This window comes from Schistocerca cancellata, chromosome 5, assembly GCF_023864275.1.
Source record: "Schistocerca cancellata isolate TAMUIC-IGC-003103 chromosome 5, iqSchCanc2.1, whole genome shotgun sequence".
Classification (NCBI taxonomy): domain Eukaryota; kingdom Metazoa; phylum Arthropoda; class Insecta; order Orthoptera; family Acrididae; genus Schistocerca; species Schistocerca cancellata.
This window is the reverse complement of record NC_064630.1, coordinates 395,125,680-395,147,628: the sequence shown is the minus strand read 5'-3', so window position 1 is coordinate 395,147,628 and position 21,949 is coordinate 395,125,680. Positions and strand designations below refer to the sequence as shown.

Here is a 21,949-nt window from a genome sequence, read left to right as displayed (position 1 = left end):
TGAGGTAGCTTTGCAGTGGATATACAGTGACAACAGCTAAATTCCATTGGAGCTGGGGGCTTACTCTTTAGATCAAAAACTGAGATTCAAGCCTAAACTTGTTTCTTTGGCTTCATAGCCACAGAATAGTTGCTTGTGGATCATTCCATAGGAACAAAAGGAAAGAAGGTTAGGGTTTAACATGCTATTGACAATTAGTTCATTACAGATGGAGCACAAGCTTGGATTGAGGATGTTGGGCACCATCCTCCCATTTACGGATCCATTGTGTCTCCACTGCACTCTTTTCCTCAGTTCAGTAAGTACAGGTGCAATGTGCCAAGACTGCAGGAGTAATACAGTCCATGTCAAACAAACAAACAAAAGTGAAATGACAAAAGAGAAGAGTGAGTGACTGACCATCTGTGACAAAGCGTACGTGTTTATAGTGGAAAATGATGATGAGACTGAGTACAAAAGTTTGCGCATCTACCAATTGCTAGAGGTTGCTTTCAGTGAAGAATCAGAAATCAGTTGTACTTCGTCTTTCCTGAAGGCAGCTGTAAAAATTTTTTGGTGCAAGAATTGTATACTTTCTGAGATAAGATAAAACTACTTGGCAAGGTAAAGATGTCTCAACCTGGAGGTTGTTTTGAAAACTGCAGTGCTTTCCTAGGTGTGCTGAGGAAGTAATCATAAGTTTCTTGATGTGAACTTAAATTATCAGCTGCCATAGCCTGTTGTAATTTTCTTAGTTTTGTGGTTAAGTGTTACACAGCAAGTACTCAAAGTGTGCTATCAAGAGTAAGAAAGTAATTTCAGAATTCATTATTTGTAGATAATTTTTGTGTTTTCTGCAGTTCTTTGCAATTCTGCTACATACACATATGTCTGTATATGTGTGGATGGATATGTGTGTGTGTGCGAGTGTATACCCGTCCTTTTTTCCCCCCAAGGTAAGTCTTTCCGCTCCCGGGACTGGAATGACTCCTTACCCTCTCCCTTAAAACCCACATCCTTTCGTCTTTCCCTCTCCTTCCCTCTTTCCTGATGAGGCAACAGTTTGTTGCGAAATCTTGAATTTTGTGTGTATGTTTGTGTTCGTTTGTGTGTCTGTCGACCTGCCAGCACTTTCATTTGGTAAGTCACATCATCTTTGTTTTTAGGTATATTTTTCCTTCATGGAATGTTTCCTTCTATTATATATATATATATATATATATATATACTTCAGCAATGGGCAAAACATTGTGGTTTGTGTGTCGTGTCCAAGATCAATTATGCATTGTCCTTGTCATTTTTTTGAAGAACGTATTTTATTTTCTACCACTGTAATAGCTTTTTGTGGACTGGAAGACATACTGTGAACTCATTAGTTAACAGGTATTGAAGTTATCATTGATTAATGTACAAGTATGTGGTTGGTTTCGTATAACCTCTGTTACAAATGTATATAGGTGCAGTTAATTGACATTGGTGCAATAAGCAAGAAGAAGAAAGAACATCTTCGATATCTTGCAAGAGATTTTGCAGACCTGCCATCACAAGCAATGTGTTGTCGCTTGGCAGGCACAGCAGCAACTGGGCGGACAGTGTGGCCTTGTGAAATTAGAGAGCTCTTCGTGGAAGCAGTAATTGGTAGAGCATTCACTGCCACACTGATTAGTATTAGCCACCAGGTTAGTAACATTTAAACTTCACAATGTCCAGCTGTAGATTTGTAGTTTAGAGATATTAAATGCATGGAAAGCTGCTTCTGTTGACTGATAACAAAGGTGTATAACATTGGAATATAAAGCAGTTTTTATTATGTTGAACATCAACACATATCAGTATATGTGAGATGGAAAGTGCAAAGGGGCGTCTTGTCAGAGAAGTAAAACTTTCAGTACAAGCAATAACATTTGATAATGTCTAAAATATCTATTTTTGTTTTTTTGTATATTTTAGTAATTTACTTAAGTCTGTACAGGCTCATATAAGTTCAAAAATTTAAAAAAATCTAACAGGACTCGATGATATCATTAAAAGCAATTGATGCAAGTCTTCTGAAAACGGTCCTCTTGCCATTACGGGGAAGTAACATTGGCCTGACAATGGTCTCTTTTTCTAAATGTCCCAGTTGTGTATTCAATACTTCAGAAAATAGTATCTCCTAAATTTTATAGGCATTGTAAGGAGCTTAGAATAGCTTTACTTATAAAGAAGACAGATATAAGAAATGGTTCCTTTTATATGTGAGTTATAAGAACCCACAAATGTTACCAATTTGCATTTGGCAACCCTAAAATGCCAGCTGATAGTTCATGTTTCTGTAGCAACGAAAACCTACACCTACAATACATGCTACATCTGCTGTTGCTGGTGCAAATGATGGAGATAAAGTTGCTGTGAATTCGTGTAACGGACTAAACATCTCGAAGAGTAACAATGCTAACAAGATACTTCACATAACTAAATATAACCTTGAGTTCATTGTTAGCTATGTGTATTGCAAAATAGACATTAATGTAAATGGATCTGCACACCACATCTTTTCTGAAGAAACTGGACCCATTGTGTTTCCTTGTAAAGCAGTTCCTGCAGGAATGACAAGACAATAAAAACATCATGATCTAATGCAGAGAAAGAAAAAAGACTTTGTGTTCTGAAGTGGAACCAGAACCTGAACCAGAACTCAACGCAGTGAAAATGAGGGTCCTAAGGAAGAACCTGACCAGCCAGAAAGTCCAGAACCATAGGGGAAGAGATGAAAACACTGCTCCTGAACGATCTTGAACACCATCAGGCACAATTATTTCAGAAACAGAAAATCAAACCCTTTGGCCAATATAAAATAGTTGATTTTAGTAACCTATATTTGAGGGTTTTGTGAATTCAGAACTTTAGGTGGTTTTGTGCCCATTAATAGCTTCAGACTCTGAATTTGATCTAAAATATGCCACAACACAGGGTAAACATACCAGTAGTGTAAATAAAAGTGCAGGGTATTCTACTTTTTTGCAACTTGGGGCCAGTTTGGTTGTGGGGCAGGGAGATGGGGAAAAAGGGAACAAAAAAGGAGAAGTGCAGAGAAAGACGGGCAGATGCACTGGCAGAGGGCTGCAAAAAACAAGGTGAGAGACGAGAATGAATGGGGAGGAGACGATAGGAGAGAGGGTGTGGGGACAGTATGTTACCTTAGGTTGAGGCGGAGAATGTGTTGTAAGGATAACTCCCATCTGTGCAGTTCAGAAAAGCTGGTGGTGGAGGGTAAGATCCAGATGGCTCGGGTAGTGAAGCAGCCATTGAAATCAAGTGTGTTATATTCAGCTACATGTTGTACCACAGGGTGGTCTACTTTCCTTTTGGCCACAGTTTGGTGGTGATCATTCATCCTGCTAGACATCTGGTTGGTTGTCATACCTGGAAATGGTGTACTTGCAGTGACAAAACTTCCTTGCTCAGTATGCTGAGGGTCTTGCCGAGGCTCTCTCAGACAAGCATTAGCCCCCAGACCTAGGCCGCAAACAGATCTCCTGTACCATTTCCCGTTACAACAACAACCCTCTTACTACCTCAAAAAACCAGCCACAAAGGGGTGTTCCCTTCGCCACCCAGTATCACCTCAGTTCGAACAACTGAACCACATCCTTCCCCAGGGCTTTGATTACCTATCATTGTGCCCTGAAATGAGGGACATCCTACCTGAGATACTTCCCAACACTCCTAAAGTGGTGTTCCATCGCCCACTCAACCTCCACAACATTCTAGTCAATCCCTATGCCACTCCCAATCCCAACCCCTAGACACGAGGATCATGTTGTTTTTGTGGTCTTCAGTCCTGAGACTGGTTTGATGCAGCTCTCCATGCTACTCTATCCTGTGCAAGCTTCTTCATCTCCCAGTACCTACTGCAACCTACATCCTTTTGAATCTGCTTAGTGTATTCATCTCTTGGTCTCCCCCTACGATTTTTACCCTCCACACTGCCCTCCAATACTAAATTGGTGATCCCTTGATGCCTGAGAACATGTCCTACCAACTGATCCCTTCTTCTAGTCAAGTTGTGCCACAAACTTCTCTTCTCCCCAATCCTATTCAATACTTCCTCATTAGTTATGTGATCTACCCATCTAATCTTCAGCATTCTTCTGTAGCACCACATTTCGAAAGCTTCTTTTCTCTTCTTGTCCAAACTATTTACTGTCCATGTTTCACTTCCATACATGGCTACAGTCCATACAAATACTGTGAAAAACCCAGGTACAGTACTTGGATGAACGTCCATCGCCAAACTGTGGCCAAGAGCAAAGTAGACCACCCTGTGGCACAACATGCAGCTGAATGTAACACACTTGATTTCAATGGCTGCTTCACTACCCGAACCATCTACATCCTTTCTGCCAACACCAGCTTTTCTGAATTGCACAGATGGGTATTATTCTTACAACACATTCTCTGCTCCCATAATTATCCCAGCCTTAACTGACAATAACTGTCCCCCATACCCTCCACCCAACAGTTTCCACCCCCTCTGTGCTATCATCTCCTCCCCATTCTCGTCTCCCACCCTGTTTATTTGCAGCCCTCTGCCAATGCATCTGCCTGTCTTTCCTCACTTCTCTCCATTTTTCTCCATCTCCATGCCCCACAACCTCCTGACACTGGGACTGATAGTCCAGTCCCCACACACTCCACCAGACTGTGTTTGTCTCTTTCCCCACCTGTACACTACTATCCCTTCCCCATCCCCACCCCTTCCAGATTGCTGCTTGCATCCCATGTGATGTTGCATTCTAGTCCAAGATGCTGGAGCTGGCAGTCACATGTGCGTGAGATGTGCTTGCTTGCTTTTGTGTGTGTGTGTGTGTGTGTGTGTGTGTGTGTGTGTGTGTGTGTTTCTTTACTGACAAAGTGTGCGAAAGCTATATGTGAGTGTCTTTTAATCGTGCATATCTGCAACCTGATGTGTCTTCAAAGTGGCAAAATATCTTTTCCTACATTATTTGGTTTAACTTTAAAAAAAGTCTGTACCATTTGATAGAGGGCAGTCTAAGGGTAATATATATGTAGAATTTTTGTCTTAAGTATGTGAAGTTAAACACTGATAGTAAAGTGAAATTTTAAAATGGTGCATTACCTCGAAAAACATATTTTCCATGATCAGTATTCATACTGTTATAACTCACTCAGAACAAATTCAAAATCCAAAAATTTCAACAAGAGGTTCCTTTTGCTTTCCATCCCACATATATCATAATGTGAATAATTCCCTGTTGATTAAGTATTCAGTTATGTGCAATAGATGTTAGTTTTACAGTATGATTGAAAGGAAGAATTATTTTGTTAAAATTCAGAAGGGCTGTCATATTTGTGAACATATTGTTTGTCAGATTCATCATGACACATAGCTCTCAGAATAAGATAAGTTATCTTCGACTGAAGCTTAACTGCAGAAAGCCTAAGGATGTAATGCAGTCAAATCAGGATCTCAGTCGAACTTCCATCTCCCCTGTTGGACTTTTAGGCAAGAAAAAGAAAGGTGATCTCGAATTCCTAGCAGTAGTTTCTCCATACACAACAGATGCTCTGCTGTTACTTGATGGGCACAGTATTTTCTAGTATATATACTGCAGGCAGACTGTGTAGTCTCTCACTGAACATGATTATTGTTATATTGTTTGCTTTCTTTTGGATTTAAAACTACAAAAACAATTTCTTAGTCTCAACTTCTGGATGTTATACTGTATATTGATTATTCGTACCCTTGTTATTTATTTATAAATTTATTTTATCATGTCAGAAACCTACACTATACCTTACAGATACCACAAACATTAACAAAAATACTCTAGACAGATTGTTGCTATAAATGTTATCATTTCCACTAACAGTTACGGCATCAGCAAATTATGTGCTACACAAATACATACTAAATATGATGTGACCAGTACGCAGATAATTCACATGCTTCCTTGGTCAGATCAACCATGTTGGGGGGGGGGGGGGGGGGGTAGCATGTAGTTGGGCATAATTTTCAGACAAGGATATGGTTCGTTGTCTCTTCTTCACCACATCCACGTAATGTAGATTCACATGGAAATCCCCCTGTTCCCATGTTGATCTTAGTTTTGCTAACTCTGTCTTCCTTATAGGCTAACTTTCCTTGAGGCCTTTTGTCACATGAAGCAAGCTCTTTCTTGACTTGAGCCTTTGGGTTGCTGGTTGATACCTGTAAAAGTTGTGAGTCCTCAAATTCAGTACCTTAGATTTCTCCAGTCTGGATGCTCCCTTCCAGCAGATAACTGAAGGTGGAATACATGCTAGACAATAATTTTCTAAAGGATTTAGATCTCAGACAAGCTGTCACGAGTCTGCAGGTCTCATTTCAATTGAGATCTTGATTTGCACCAGATGGGGCAGGCATATTCTGCAGTTGAATAACAAAGGGCTGTAGCTGAAGTCTTTCAGATGCGAGGATGTGTCCCCCATGTTGTTCTGGGTTATTTCCGGAGAATATTATTCCTTTCTGATACTTGACTTTGTCAGATACACTATCTGATCAAGTGTATCTGGACGCCTATTAGTGGACATTATTATGGAGTGTGTCCACCTTTCACTTATATGGTGGCATGCACCTCCAGTCTCAAGAACAAATCATTGTTCCTGCTCAAGGCATAAGTTTATCTATACATAAATCTGCTTTCTTGATAGCTTTTAATATTTGTAATTCCTTTGGCACTCAGTATACTGCCACCATTTATATATCTGTTCGATTAATCTCAGCCTTGGCAACTGTTCAGCACTGCAGCCACCACACAATTGACTACCAAAGGCAGCCGCAAGACAAAGATACCTTACATTCCCCCCATTCATTTCTTTTTCAAATCTGGAAAGAAAATTTGGAAAACACCAAATGCAGGAACAGACAAAAACTTGCAAGTAACAAAATCAAGCAAAGCCACATAACTATTACAGTTATTACACTCATGCATTTAACATTGTAGTAAAATCAGAGGCAACTCATATGTTGTATGGTAAAAACACAAACCATTGTGCAGATATAAGTAAAAACTAAACAAACTCATTCTGCTTACATGATTCCGTGTCCTCTGATTTTTAACATAGCAATATAGATAAAAACAATAAAGCACATCAGTCATTAAACCACCAACTAGGTTTGACACATCAATTATTAAGTTATTCAATTGCACAACATCCACATTATCAATCACCTTACATCTTTAGTTTGAATCCATTCAGTGAAAACAAATACAAAACAAATTTGTAACAAAAACACACTTGTACTTCCACACTGAAACACTTTCACTAGATGCATGGCTGCCATGCCATTCTCTGTGGTACAGTAGGTGTGTCCCTATGCAACTGCACATCAATACTTAAAGATCTCATTAATATGGTGTGGAGGGCCATAAGGTCATCACTGCCACTCTGTCACTAGCTGCTGGGGTAAGCCTCGAAAATGCATAATTGCACTGATGCACTGATGCACTGATGCAGTGCTGATGTTCGGGCATGCAGTTGGCAGTTAAAATTCCCCATGTTTCATACTCTAAGAAAAACAAATAGCTCCTAAGTGTCCACATGTAGATAACACTTATAACACTGTCAAGATAATTTATCCTTGTGAAGATCATTACGAACCGAACTGTGTCCTGGTTGTCACCATCACAATAAGGCTTGCAATGTCTTCTTTGCGTTGTTCTTTCTCAAGCCACAAAATGAGTTTAATCCTCACCCCATGGCACACATGTGACATTTTTAAAATAGTTTTGAGTTGTCTGTCTTGTTCAGCTTTCCTGTCTCATCTGCACTTCCCTCTTCTTTCTTCACCACCTTCTTCCTCTGTTCACTTTCCTTGTATGGTATTTTGGTCCTTTTCTTCAGTTTTGGTATTATTCTATGTGATTTCTTGGCCAGTTTCCTCTTCTTCAAAAAGGCTTTCTTCCTCATCTAGATGATGTTTCATTTTAACGTATTTTATATGATCCACTTGTGTCTCCTTCCCATAGTCTAATTCTATCATAGTGCAATCTAATCTCATAGATGCTGTTGTGTTCTCTATAGGTTTCTTCTCTTTAGAGGTAACCATTTGCTCTCTTCTGCCCTCCTAAATCTCCAACATATTTTCACTAAAACTGACCTCTACTTTTTGTTCCATTGTACGGTCTGCTCTTAATGTGCCATCCATACACAGATTTTGTACTACTGAAGCTCCCTAGCATCTGCAGGGTGTCTCAGGAGAAACGATCAGTATTTGGGGATATGACAGGAACGATAATTGAAAGCAAAAGTGTCTAGTAAACATGGGCAGTAAAATGCATACCTTAAGAGCTATGAGCATTTGTTTAGTAGAAGAGGTGTGCTTAACAGCAGTGAAAATTAACAAGTGGTAATAGAGCTCATATTAACTAAAGTTTTTTGCTTTGAATGATCATTCCTGCCATACCCTTGAATTGTGACCATTCCTCCTGGGACCCCAATACTCTTGGGACCCCCAGTATTTCTTCCTCTATTTCCACTGTCTGTATATTGCTGTTTTCTTTGGAACAATCTTCGTGACCTAAATCTGTATTTGCAGGGCTTGCTACACTCTTATCTGCAGCTGCTTCAGTTTGATCTTTTTTTGAAAGACTGTCCACTTCGAAAATTCTTTCTTTGTTATCAGTTTCTGAATCCTTGTATCTGACCTTATATTCTTCTGGCTTACTAGATTCTCTTATTTGTCTTATTCATTCCTCATGTTCTTCCCATTACTTCCACCTTTTTCTCATTTGTTTCTAACGTTCTCCCATTAATGCTTCCAGCACCTTTAGTAGCCTCAATTCACTGATGGTCATTTATTCCTTCTGCTGACCTTCACGTGACAGTTTAGTCTTGACAATTTGGCCAAAAACATAAAGTACAATTCTAACACAGTTCCCTTTGAACCATCATCTGCTTTTCCACACCCCAGAAGTATGACTGTTTCAGTTGTTCACTCAGCACTTCTTTGAGGGGGGGGGGGGGGGGCGGCAGTTTTGTTTCTTGCAAACTTATTCTTCATTGTCTTGGATTGTTGCTGTTGTACATTGTGTCCTCTTTGATGGTGAATGCTGCTCCATGATGATCTTGAAATTTCTTCCATCATTTCACTTTTGCAAATATGATCAACTTATTCAGTTCACTGTTAAGAAAACTCCATTCCAGCCACATAGTCTTCTGCACTGCCCCTGTACTCAACACTGCAAATCTTCCCATCTGTTGTCAGCACATGCCTCCCATTCTTTTGCAATCATGATGTTAATTTTAACAGTTCTCTTTGTTTATCTTGTGCGCGTTCTTCTTCACCAAAGATTGTATAATCAGCTAGCATTTCTCCAAGCATTCCTATATTTATAACTCTCACTATATTGGCGTAGGCTTCTGGTTATCCCAAGGGTTTCCAGGTTTTAATCTGTATGCGACTGTTTCCATCTCCATTGTAACTCGAAAGGTGTAATGAGGGCATGTCCAGCATGGTCTCCATCCAAGAAGTGGGTGTGCTGCTAATTCTGCCTGTTATGGCAAAGAAGGACGGTCTCTGCACCTTGCCAAGCTCCTTAGCAGCCACCATTCTACTTTATTCCACTATACTGTAGCTCCATAAATTATCATAGATCTTATTTCAGTGGTGTTTATCCAGTACTTATCTCTGGAACTTAGTCCTCAGTTTTAGCCTCAAACTCTTTTAGTGCACATTAGAGTGCTTTCAACTTGTAACTTATATTCTTTAAGTGTCAGGTCCATGAGAGTTTTGCATCCAAGGTTACTTCTAGTTACTTCACGGTCACACTGTCACCACCAGTGATAAGAGTTTCTTCAAAAAGCTTGAGATTCCTGTATGTGTCCTGGATATGCTTCTTTGTGAATGGTGCCTAAGCATGGTGACTTGATTGGTTTCAGTGTTCCCCATACCCAGTGGACACTTTTTTTTTTTTTAAATCAACACCTTTTCGGACAGAATCTCAGTTCTTCTTTTGAATACCTGTAAACCAATACCTCTCAGGGACTTAGTTGTGGTCTGTGTTATCTGCCTGAGTGCGTTGAGGGGAGTAAGTCTTGAGGAGCAGGAGCAGAGCCAGCATCTCAAATGGTGTCCTTGTCTACCTGCCATCCTACTTCATAGAATTCCTCCTGAATTAGTTGGTTTTCTAGTGAGATTTTATGAATTCCAGCACAATTAGCTGTACCTTTCACCTCCTCACAGAATACCTTCCATGATGATAGTTTCACTTGCTTGGTCACAAGGTTGTACTTTGCCCATTGACCTTTCCTTGTTGCAAAGTTGAACAGTCTTCTTACCTGGTTTCTTTGCATTTCCATTTCATTGCCCCACCAATGTATGTTCTTGTTTGTGCACTTTATGGTGACTGGACAGTGTTCTAAGTGTAGCATCACTTCATCTGACATTTCTTCGAGATCTACTGGATTTCTTATCAAGCAAAGTGAGTTCAGGTTTTTCTTATATTAGTCCCAGTCTGTTTTCCTAGGGTTCCTATAGGCCGTGGTCTATTTAACAGCCAATTCAACACCAAATGCAGTATATATGTGGTCAGATAAGGATTGATCCAATGTCACATCACATTGTTTGTCATAGCTACCCATTAAGGTGGACCCAAATGTTATGTCACATACTTCTTTCCTTCATATATTCCTGCATGTAGGTTCCCTATCCCTAATCAGGATCTCTAAATTGCTCACAAACAGATATTGAAGTAGATGCTCACCTCTGCTGTTGGTGTTGCAGCTTCCCCTCACCAGGTTGTAGGCATTGGCATCACAACCAATCAACAGTTGTTCATTCAGTTGCGAGCAGCTGGCTACCAGTCTCCCCACTTCCTGGGAATGACGAGCATTGTCCTTGTAAGGAGGCCAATAAAATTTCCCTTGTGCTTTCCTCCTCGCACTGTTTCACGCTGATGGTCATTAAGTCTCGAGAACAGAAGTCCACCATTGGTATGAATGAAATTCCATTCTTAACATAACTGCATGTTCTGGAGTTTGTAGACTTCTAGTGCCAATCAGTTTACCTCCAGTTCCTCTGAGGCCTGATACACCCGCTTTACACAAATAGGGTTCCTGACTTAGGGCCACAACCACACCCAGAAAACGACTCAGGGCAGCAGATGGCTCCTCCTTACTGCAACACATGCAGCCACCAACTTGCCGCCATAATCACTTCTGATGTCTTTAATTATGCTGACGGTAACCTGTGAGAGCCCTAAATGCAATTTCAGGTCCTGTTCTTGCATTGCCCTCTGAGATTTTTCACCGAATTCCATCACAAAGGTTTGGTCATCAGACACAGCCTCCCAGTTGATTATCCTCCAGTCCTCTGTCGAGACCTACCAGTTCTACATCTGTACTTCCTTGATCGAAACCTTTTGAGGAGCATTCTAAGAAGTTTTGATACCCAAACTGCTATCTTTGCAATATTGAAGAGTGTAGTTGCCGTCTTGACCAGCAGTTTCACCTTCTCCCATGGAGATATCATGGACATCATCTCCGTAAGGTAGACCACCATTTCCATCCCCTCACAGATAAAGATTAGAACACATCTTTCCACACAGACCCTCCTGAATTTGAGGTCTGGCCTTGTGTTCCCTCCAATCTTCTCAAAGAGACCCATCTGATCTACTTCCTGCTGCTGCAAGGCGGATATCCATGTTAGATAACTGCCATCCTAAAAACCAAGACTGCATTGCTATAGGCCTGTTTCCCTGTTTCTTGCTTAGGCTTTTTGTGGATCCAATTATCCTGAGAAGTGGAATGTTACACTCCCTTGTTCTCTTGTTCTTTGTCGTAGAAGAGGAGAGCACAACTTGGGGAACTCAGATTGTAATGAGGCTTGGTTGGTTCGTAGTTAACCTAAAGGGTATTCTCCTCTAGCAGCAGTAAAATGCTCTGGCCAGTCAATTCCTTGAAAAAAGGTTTCAAAGTTTTACCCACACTTTATATAGTGGTTTAATGAACACTTGAGCTTGGGTTAGAGTAACTCATTGTTACCACATTTGATTTTTAATCTGCTGATCCAGTTTTAATTCCAGCTTCCACCAAAATCTTTTTCTTTAGTTATAATTAAAAGGATTTTTAAATAAAATGAACAATCAAAACTATCATAAATGAAATCACTAATGATTTTATTTTGTATATGATGCAACAGTTTGTTAGACTTAATGAAACGAGTTAAAATTAATATACTATTTTAAAATAGTTAAATGAAATTTTATTGCAACTATGACAAATCATCTGGTAGAATAAAAATATCTTTTTTATATTACAGTTGATTTACATTTTTCTTACATACAAAAACTTGAAAGAAAATTATCATAACAACACTGAAGCAACTATCCCAACATGTGGCACAATTTTCAAAATATGAATTTTTATAAGATCAGCATTTTTTAAAAGATCTGTGGGAAAACACACTTCACTGACATTCGTAAAAATCCGTCTTTCATCCGAAAGTTAGGAAGCATACCGAGCATACTGGATTATTTCATTAAAAATTGGCGATGAAAGCTGATGTTGTAGTGTTAATTGTATTTTTATGCAGTCTTCACAAGAATGTACTTCTCTATCATACTTGGTGAGACAAGTACAATTTTGTATATGCTTTATTAGATTTTTCACTTGCCAATAAAAGTAGACCTCAGAAGGCTGAACAAGAGTAGTACTTTTTGGGGGAATCACTTTAATGGTGACTTTTTCTCATCTTGAAAGACCTCATCATATAATTCAGCCTTTGTTTGGCTACTCCAAGGGTGAATAATCAACAAAAACTTTCCTTTCCCCACATAACGCATCAGACAACTGTTAAGGAAGTCGACGTACAGTTTTGTTGTTAACTTTCCAGATTTTCACGACGTTATTACAACATTTGTATATTTTTTAGAATGTTCGTGTACTGTTTGTTTAACTTGAGGGCCAAATTTACCAGTTGCTTCTTGCAGACAGACAAATACTTTAGTTGCTAATCTCCCAGACAGAGTTAGAGAGTACTGTGCAGTGTATGTATGTGCAACTTCATTCATGTCACACCTTTGAATGAACATCATTTTGTTCCTTTTTTCACAAGAGTTCTCTTGTAGACAGACTGATCCTGATATCCTAGAAAGGAGAAACAAGATAAATTAAAATATATTGTATGGAGGGTGAAAAAATAAAGCAAAATTTTTTTAAGTGAGTGTGCGTGTCTATTGGTGACAAAGGCCTTAATGGCCGGCAAAAGTTATAATTGTGTGAATATTTTTGTTGTGCCTATCGCGACTCAGCATCTCTGCTATATGGTGAGTGGCAACTTTCCTTTGCTAATATTGTTAAAGTAATCTCTGATAATTTACCTGTCTGGTCAGTGTTGATAATAAAATCTTTATTGAAAGTAGGTATTAATTTCAGTGTCTGCATTCAAAAAATCTCAGCAGATGCCAAGGTTTATTCTATAATTCCAGTTTTTTTTCTTTTTAAATAAATTTTGTCACTTTTTGTTGATGAACCGATGCTTACATTTGAACTTCTTGACCCATCTTGCAGAGACTTTAAATTCAAAATGTCAAACTGCCCTGCTGCTGCCGAGGCCAACTGTTGCAAATTCTATGTAATCAATTGTCGATAACTTTCTCTAGCTTCCACAAAACAGTTATATGTTCAATGACTGCATACTTGTGAAAGTGATTCCCACCTATTTTTTATTTCTTCTTCCCATTTTTGGATATATATTCCTTCTTTTTTAATCAGCTGCAACCTTTTTTGGCAATGTTTGTAGATCAAACTTTTGCAACATTAACAATTTTTGTTTTATTATCCAGAGAGAGATATTCTGCCTTTCTTCCTTTTTTTCCCTTCTAGTTCATATTCATTTGATGGTGTAATATGTTGAATTTCTTCAAAAGGTTTCTAAAAAGAGTTTTCATGTTTCTGCAAGAGTTCTTCGTCAGTATCAAATATTTTGTCAGCCATTGTGTCTGTAATACATGCATAAAATTCCACGCCTGTCAACATTGCTTTGTGAGAAATCGAAGTTGAAGAGTCTGGGGCAATCAGATTATTATCGGGCAGCAAGCCTATGTAATGAGCAACTGCATCTCTCAACAGTAACTTCAGCTTTTCACTGTATAATGAGTCTTAAGTAATTTCATCTCCAAGTTCTGATACACCCATGGTTTCCTTATTAACAGATATATTCAGTTCAACAATCTTTAGCAATATAAACACTCCATACTTAGCAATTGGCTATGTATTTGAGTTTACTCAATACAACCAGTTAAAATGTAGAATATGGGAATGTGCTGTAACCTGTAAGTAGAATGATTTTAATAGTGCCCAAAGTGTGTGCTGTTTAAGACTTTCCCGACGTATTAACTGCTTCATTGGTTCACAGGCATCACGTCAAATAATACTGTACAGCTTCCACAACATTATCCGACACGATGCCCATGAACAAATGAAGCAGTTCCTAGTGTCTCCGATATTCTGAAACATCTGCCTATCAACAACAGATAAACAGTTTAACTCATCCAAAGAACAAACATATTAAAAAAAGTTCTAATGAACAACTTGCACCTGTTCTTATACAGTAATAGTTAAAAAAAACACTAATGACTTTTTAATGACAATATTACTGTATTAATATTTACCTCTCCTCTAAAAAATGGTTTTACTATTATTTAACTATTTTAGAATACTATATTAATGTTAACTCTTTTCATTAGGTCTAACAAACATTTGCTTCATATATAATATAAAATTATTGATGATTTCATTTACAATAGTTTTCATTATTCATTTTACTTAAAAATCTTGCTAATTATAACCAAAGGAACAAATATTTTTGGTGGAAGCTGGGCTTGAACGCAGATCAGCAGGTTAAAATGTAAGTGTGCTGCCAATGAGCTATTTTTACACAATTTGCACAGTTCATGAAACTAGCACATAAAGTGCGGGTAAAACTTTGAAACCTTTTTTCAGAGAATTGGCTGGCCAGCACATTTTACTACTGCTACAGGATAACACCCTTTAGATAAACTACAGGCCAAACAGGTCTCATTCCATTCTGAATTTTCCATGTCGCACCCTCTCCTTGCTAGTGGTGGAAAGGTGGTAGGGAGTTGTATATCCCCTTCACTCTGAGATAATCTCATTTTTTGGAACCCTTAAGTCATATATATTTTAATGCTACAATTTATGTTTAAGAAGCCATTTCTTGCCTTCCTATTCTTTTTGTTCTCTGAGAAGGTTCCTCCTATTGATCTGGTCCAACTTCTCACGCACAATTTCCACTCGTACTAGTCTGTTGCCCAATACAGTTGCGCGGAAACAGCTTCCGTTGGTATCCCCCCCAATGCTTGAATATTTGAGGTCTATATAAAGACTTTTGGTTTCTGTTTTATTTTCTGTGTTCTCCATTTTGGTCCCACAAGAATTGGAGTTATATTAGGCCAACACCATGGAGCCTCACATGGCGTAGCACTAATTACTCTGGAAGACCCTATCAGTTACGAGCTGAACGCCATGTGATTCTTGGCAGCAAAATGCTGTGTGCTGCATTGCAGTCATTGATGATACTGCATTCTGCAGGACTTAAAAAAAAGTAGATTTAGTCTACTGTGTGGACTATTTATAACATTAATGAGACTTGCCCTGAAAGTAATTCCGGACAGTTTAGATGTTGGGAACAACATTGCCTTGTTCATAAGCAAATGAGTGAGCAAGTAAGTGCTGAAGAGGGAAATGACTCAAAAAGTGAAATGCGAACACTGTCTTGATTTGGTAAGGAGTTATAATATGCTGTGTTGGAATCAATGATGGGTTTGTGCAAAATTCAAGCTTATATTTAAATACTCCTGCATGTTTTCAACCAAAACTTACTAGTTCCACACAAAACAAAAATTTTCCACAGTACTGGTGAGGTACCATACATCGAAGTTTGGCATGCAATGGAGCCAGAACAGGGGCTCAAAACCAGGGGGCAGTCATTATAAAGTAATACATCTATATCTGGTTATTACTTCCTGTATTACATGGAAAATTAATTATGGATAATTTTTGCTTTTCATGAAGGCTTCAGATTAGAATACACACAGAAATTTGTTTTGAGTGACGGTAGAAAAATTTAGGGAATGACAAATATTGATATACATGGACAGAATATATAAGCTAGTCCACCTCATTGTATCCATAATATATTTTATGTAATTTGTTTTATATTTGTTACACTTTCTATTTGAAAAAGTGAAGTGGGTATGCTTTTCAAAGTTGATACTTGTTTGTAACAAAAACAGAGACATTCACCAAAGCAATGCCTGTTACAGAGTGGGATCCTATCTGTGGATCTTTTTGAAGATACAGATGATGACTGTAGTGAAAGGGTTGCTGACTGGCTATCAAGACTGCAGGAGGAGGAAGCAGAATCGGAGATCGAAGAGAGAGTCATTTTGACTGCTAAGCCATCGCTGCAGGAACAGCTTGAAAAATTCACCTGTATTTAGAGTTTAAAGAAGTTCTTGCATAGTAAACATTCTTGAGTACTGATTTAAATAATGCAGTTAAAAGAGTATATATTGTGATTCAATTGTGAAAATATGTATAGGTATTTATTCTGTTGACCCTAATATGTTAGATGAATGTAGTAAATTGGGCTAGTGAGAAGTGCGTTTTCTGTAAACACATTTATTCAGTTACAATCATGTGACAATAAAATGTATAGGATTTATGTTGATTTGAGCCATTATGGCTCAAATTGGTTAGTAAAGCACTCAATTTTATGAGGAAATTTGTGATATGTAAATATACTACAGCACTAACTGGTAAGGCTCTACTAACACAATTGAAATTGTGAGACTTTTGGAATTTATGTGACAGATACTTAATTTTTCAATTATATTACATTTTATTTTACAAATGTGTCAGGCAATATATGGGATAATTCAGGTTCCCATAGATTTGCTCCTGAGTAATGTTAAGATGTTTGGTGTATTTAGTACATATCTGCTAAGTAATTACCAATTAATAACCCTGGGTGAGTGACATGCACTTGTTGTGGACACGCAAACACACAATTTTAAACATGTTAAGTATGGGTTCTTTTACTTTTGGTTTACTGAGCTCTCATTTCTGTGAAAACTGAGAGCATTATTGTGATTATGATACCCTTCTGGTGTTGTCACTGAGCATATGTCATACTGTTGATATTTTATAGCTTTGCACATGTTATTACTACAGTAATATTCTTTGGAATAGAAACAACATTTAGGGAAGAAGAAAATATACAGAATGCTTCACTTATTGCTTTTTGTTATTTTGGTATATGTCTACACATATCTGTGGGTTATTGATGTGTTCTGACCAATGTGTGCCAGCTACAAGATTGAGCAGTGGAAATGGTAACTGGCATTGATACTTATTGGTAGTAATATCTAACAATGTTCAACAATGCTACCCCGCAGACAAATGGGAAAGGGCAAAAGTACTTTCATATACCTAACATTATTAATGTTCTGGTTGTCAGTGTCGAGGATAACCTCACATCTCTCGCTCTTTGATTCTGTCTGTTTTGTACATTTATAAATATTTACTGTAGACACAGTATTAAATTGTGCAAGTGTTTTGATTTTTAGTTGCTTCCTCAAACAAAAGATTGAGATACATTTTCAGTTTTTTATTTTGTATCGTATTTACCTCAATTTCATTTAATAGTGCCATCCTAATTTATGTTCTTATCTTGTGTAAAAGTGAGAAAGACATAATGAATTCTTCTGTGGAGACATCTGTTTGGGATTATTAGAGAAAGTAATGAATTTCATGGTTTATCTAGTTTGAAACCACTATCTCTGTTAATGACATTCTTCACCAAACTAAGTCTCAAAACATTAAGTGGATGCTAGAAATTTGACATTTTCATTTCACACAGAGTGACCAATGCTGATGCTGTTTTCTGGCACAGTTGGTTTATTGGGCTGTAAGAACTGGATGTACTCACAGTGTTCCATTCATCTTTCGTGAATGGAACGAGTACTGTAGCTCACTCTGAGGATGGCCAAAAACTATACAGTCAGAATATTAGAAGAAGAGAGAGAGTTTGTGTGTCTGCACTCCATAAACTTAATGGCTGAGAATGACGCCATATTTTCCTGCACGGCATTGTCTTTGTTGTTGTACATATATAAGAAATTAGCTGATATTTTTAAGTTAAATTTAAAAAGTTGTGAAAATTGCCAAGAAAACACTGTTTCCAATTTTTATAATTGTTAATTTTTTTCAATTCATGTGATTAAACTATTTAAAAATGAAATTTTTCTGCAACTATTGAGAAAATAATTTGACAATCACTACGCCTAATTGTGACCATCCAGTGAAAAAATGAGAACCATTGTAAAAAGGGGGCGGGGGGGGGGGGGGGGGGCAAAGATTTTATGTCAGATTAAAATTAGGATTGTTGTAATCAACATGCACAACAGAGGTGCAGAAAGAAACAAAAACATGCAAGTGACATTTACATTTTCTTGGGAAGATGTTCATGCTACATCAGTAGAAATTCACCAAAGGCAAGAAGAGGTAGAAACAATCCCTGAAAGGAGGCTTGTAATTTTGTGGTGTAGACCAATTAGACAGAGTGGCCTGGTCCAGAAAGAAGCAAAATTTTATGAACTGCAATAGTGATGAATTATGAGCTGGCAGACAAATGAATGGCAAAACAATTCATACAGTAAAGTAAAAAGTACAGATTGTGTAATTGCCTTAGTAGCTGTATTTATGTTGATATGGCAGTAATAGACATGGAGAGATGGAAGAAATCAAAACAAAATAATAAAAGAGTATAACAAAAGAAAATAGAGAATATCTTGACAAATCAGAGACAGGAGTTACACAGAGCAGTTTGAGGAGAAGACAGTATAGGTTAGAAGCAATGGGAAAGAGAGCAGATTTGGTTACATAACAGGCCTATAAAGTATTGGAGCTTCTTATAGCTTTGAATAATTTTTAGATCATTCTAAATGTCAGAGCTGATGTACCAGGCACCACCCATATCCCTAACATCGTACTGTTTAGCAGGTTTTGTCGTCAGGTCTCGTTGTCGCAGTCCCTTTTGTCACAGTTCTGTCTGCATGTAGAGCTTTGCAGTATTTGCGTTACAGCTAATAAATAAATTAATGGCCTTAGAAAATAATGTCTCCTGTATTTTTTGTCTAAAAACAATTCATCACTATCTAGAATTTAAGTTTAACAGTTTTATTGAGGGTTTATACTTCTTGCTGGACAACTGTTTTGTTGTTCCCAGCCAACAGCAGTATACTTCATTTAAGAGAACTTTGTGATTAACATTTTGCAAGTTACGTGGTAGCACCAGCAATCAGCCAATCAGTCTTCCTCATGTGCCAAGTGGCCACTGCGTAGTGTGTTTTAGAGGTATGCACAGTGCAGAGCCTTGTCTGGCATGGCTGGCTGCATGCACCAGCATTTGCCTTGTCACTACGATCTGCCAATCAAAAAGTTATTTTGATGAGATATAATGATTTTGCTAAACTGCTTGCATTGGTGTACAATTTAAATAGTGCACTCTGCTAGAATTACTCACTGTGGAAGGGTGAATATCCGTTTCCATGAATGAATGCTCCTGAGGGTGCAATAGTGCCAATCAGGATTTCCAACAATTGGTGGGGTACAGTAATAAAATGGAACAGGTATAATGGAAACTTGATAATGGAAGCCTGAGGAGATTCCTGCACAGTATAATGTTGTCCAGCAACATTCTGTGTTTCAGTTATATTATTATTAGCAATTCCTGTGTAATAACAGATGAATTATATTTCTTCATATTCTGTGTAAAGGAAGTATGGTTTCAGTTTCTGGCAGTGTGGACCATTCAAAAGTTTGTACATTCGAATTGTATGGAGAGCAGTAATAGCTGAATGTTATTGCTAGGAATGGTACATGGATCCATGTACTTTCTGGAGGTATTTGTATGAAATGAAAGCATACAAGTTCCCTGGGAGATGGTGGTGGTTTATATATAAACTTTTTAAAAATATTCTCTCAGGAAGAAAGTGGTTTTAAATTCTTTGGTTGCAATATTTGGAATATGTCAGTTACTAGGACGTGGAGGGGGAAGGGTTGGCATGTGTGCTATAAATATATTAGTGTCTTACAAACATGTGAAAGTTCTTAACGCGCTGTGAAAGATTTCATTCTGTAATCATATGAAAATTACAGGAATAATTATGACTGCTCATTGGTTTACAGCCAGTGGTGTGCAAGAGCTGAAATATGGTCCATGAAAGGTTCTTAACATTTTCAACTTTTTACTCTTACGTGGGCAGTGCACCATCGCATGCACTGTGAGTAATGGCAAGTGTAGGTGGCCAGGGTCGGTGGGGAGGGTTGGGGAAGGGGGCTAGGTTGGAGGAGAACAAGTTAATCGCACTACACTTTCTTTTGGCTCACTAGTCAGTGTCAGTCAGTTATTGTTTTTGGCTGTTTAGTAGTTCAATGGCAACAGTGACTTAATTGATCATTAGTCCTCTACATTGCTACCAATTTATGACTTATGCAAAAGAGGTAAATACAAATGAAGTACACCTTTTTCTCTGTTAAACTCTTTTAATCAAAACTAGGTATTACAAAAGCGAACATAGGTGTGAGTAAAACTACTTGTTTATATGCTTTTGCTTGTAACGCTTATATTCAATTGCATTTCTGTTTTGTTTTTGCAAAAGGCATTAAAAAATACAACAGTAATATTGTTAAACACTGATTTACTTCCATAATGAATGATGGAGAAATAAAATCATAGTGTTTTATACACACAATCATTCTTGCGAATGATTTCTTGAAGCCAGCAAAATTAAAATGCCAGTGCATCCTAATCTCCCTCACCATCCACCAGATGAAATACAGGTCTAGTGGTACAAGATTTGTGTCATTATAAAACATACAAGTAGAGTTGCTTGAAATAGACAACATGACCAAAAATCCCTCACACAATAGGAGAAACATTCATGAAACCTTGTTTGTTCAAAGCTGTGAAAATAGTTTTAGGGCAAGAAGAAACAAAAAAATTACAAGAAATACCTCTCATGAACAACATGTTAAATGCACAAATTGAACTCATGGAGTGTCCAACGAGAGCAGTGGTCAATGACAAAGATAGCTCGAATTTAACGAGTGTACATTATTTATTTTGTCATATCTTTGTTGGTCTTTTCTTTGTAGATTTTATTTGTGATATTTGCTGTATATGCTCTCATTTTGTTTGTAACTAGGATTGTGCTGTGTTAAATAAAGTAGGTGTATCAGAATGCATTTTATGTGACTCTTCACCCAAAAGTAGTGACCCCAGCATAATCAGTGTGTAGATGACGATGCCCCTTCCATCGAGACTGAGCAGCAAAGATTGCCGGCAGCAGGTTCTTCTCTACAATTGCCTGATGTGTGTGCCACTTCCTGCCTCCCCTGATGACACCTTATTGAGACGGGGTAGTGTAAAACTACTGCCTTTTTTGCCTGTGAGGCCACAGTTATGGTTGCACAAGTGGATGCCATTTTTCAGCTGCACAATGCTGTTTCAGACATGGACTGTTTGCCATTGTTGTTTCGCAACTGGACTTGAACATTATTGAGCAAGTTAAGGTTATTCTGCCTCTGCCTCTATGGAGACTGTCTTGCAGAGAACTCTTGTTCATCCAGCATATCATTTGAAAAAGATAGCCGACAGTGATTTTGGTATCAGGGAATCATCATTTCACCTACTGTACTCAATCTATGCTTTGGTGGGTCCAGAATTTCTTTCAGAGCAATCCTTCAGATTATTTTGGGTGTGGTGGCTCCCATGTGCAGTTTGTGACTCTAATGGCAGATACTGTGGGATTTGCATTTGGTGAAACTGTTAATTCATGCTCAGCAAAGGATGAAGTTGTGGGTGCTGTGCGTATCCGGCACAGCATGTTGTGTT

The 21,949-nt window shown here is 38.1% G+C and overlaps 1 protein-coding gene across 2 annotated transcripts in view; it reads left to right on the top strand.

Moving 5' to 3' along the window:
* LOC126187710 (uncharacterized) overlaps window positions 1-18,306 on the top strand; it is a 130,953-nt gene extending 112,647 nt beyond the window's left edge. For both annotated transcript variants that reach the window (XM_049928955.1, XM_049928956.1), the window contains 2 exons: window positions 1,437-1,658; window positions 16,314-18,306. In XM_049928955.1, the coding sequence (XP_049784912.1) occupies window positions 1,437-1,658; window positions 16,314-16,490 (399 nt within the window). In that variant the 3' untranslated portion in view covers window positions 16,491-18,306. The remainder of the gene's footprint in view (window positions 1-1,436; window positions 1,659-16,313) is intronic.
* The last annotated feature ends 3,643 nt before the right edge of the window (window positions 18,307-21,949 follow it).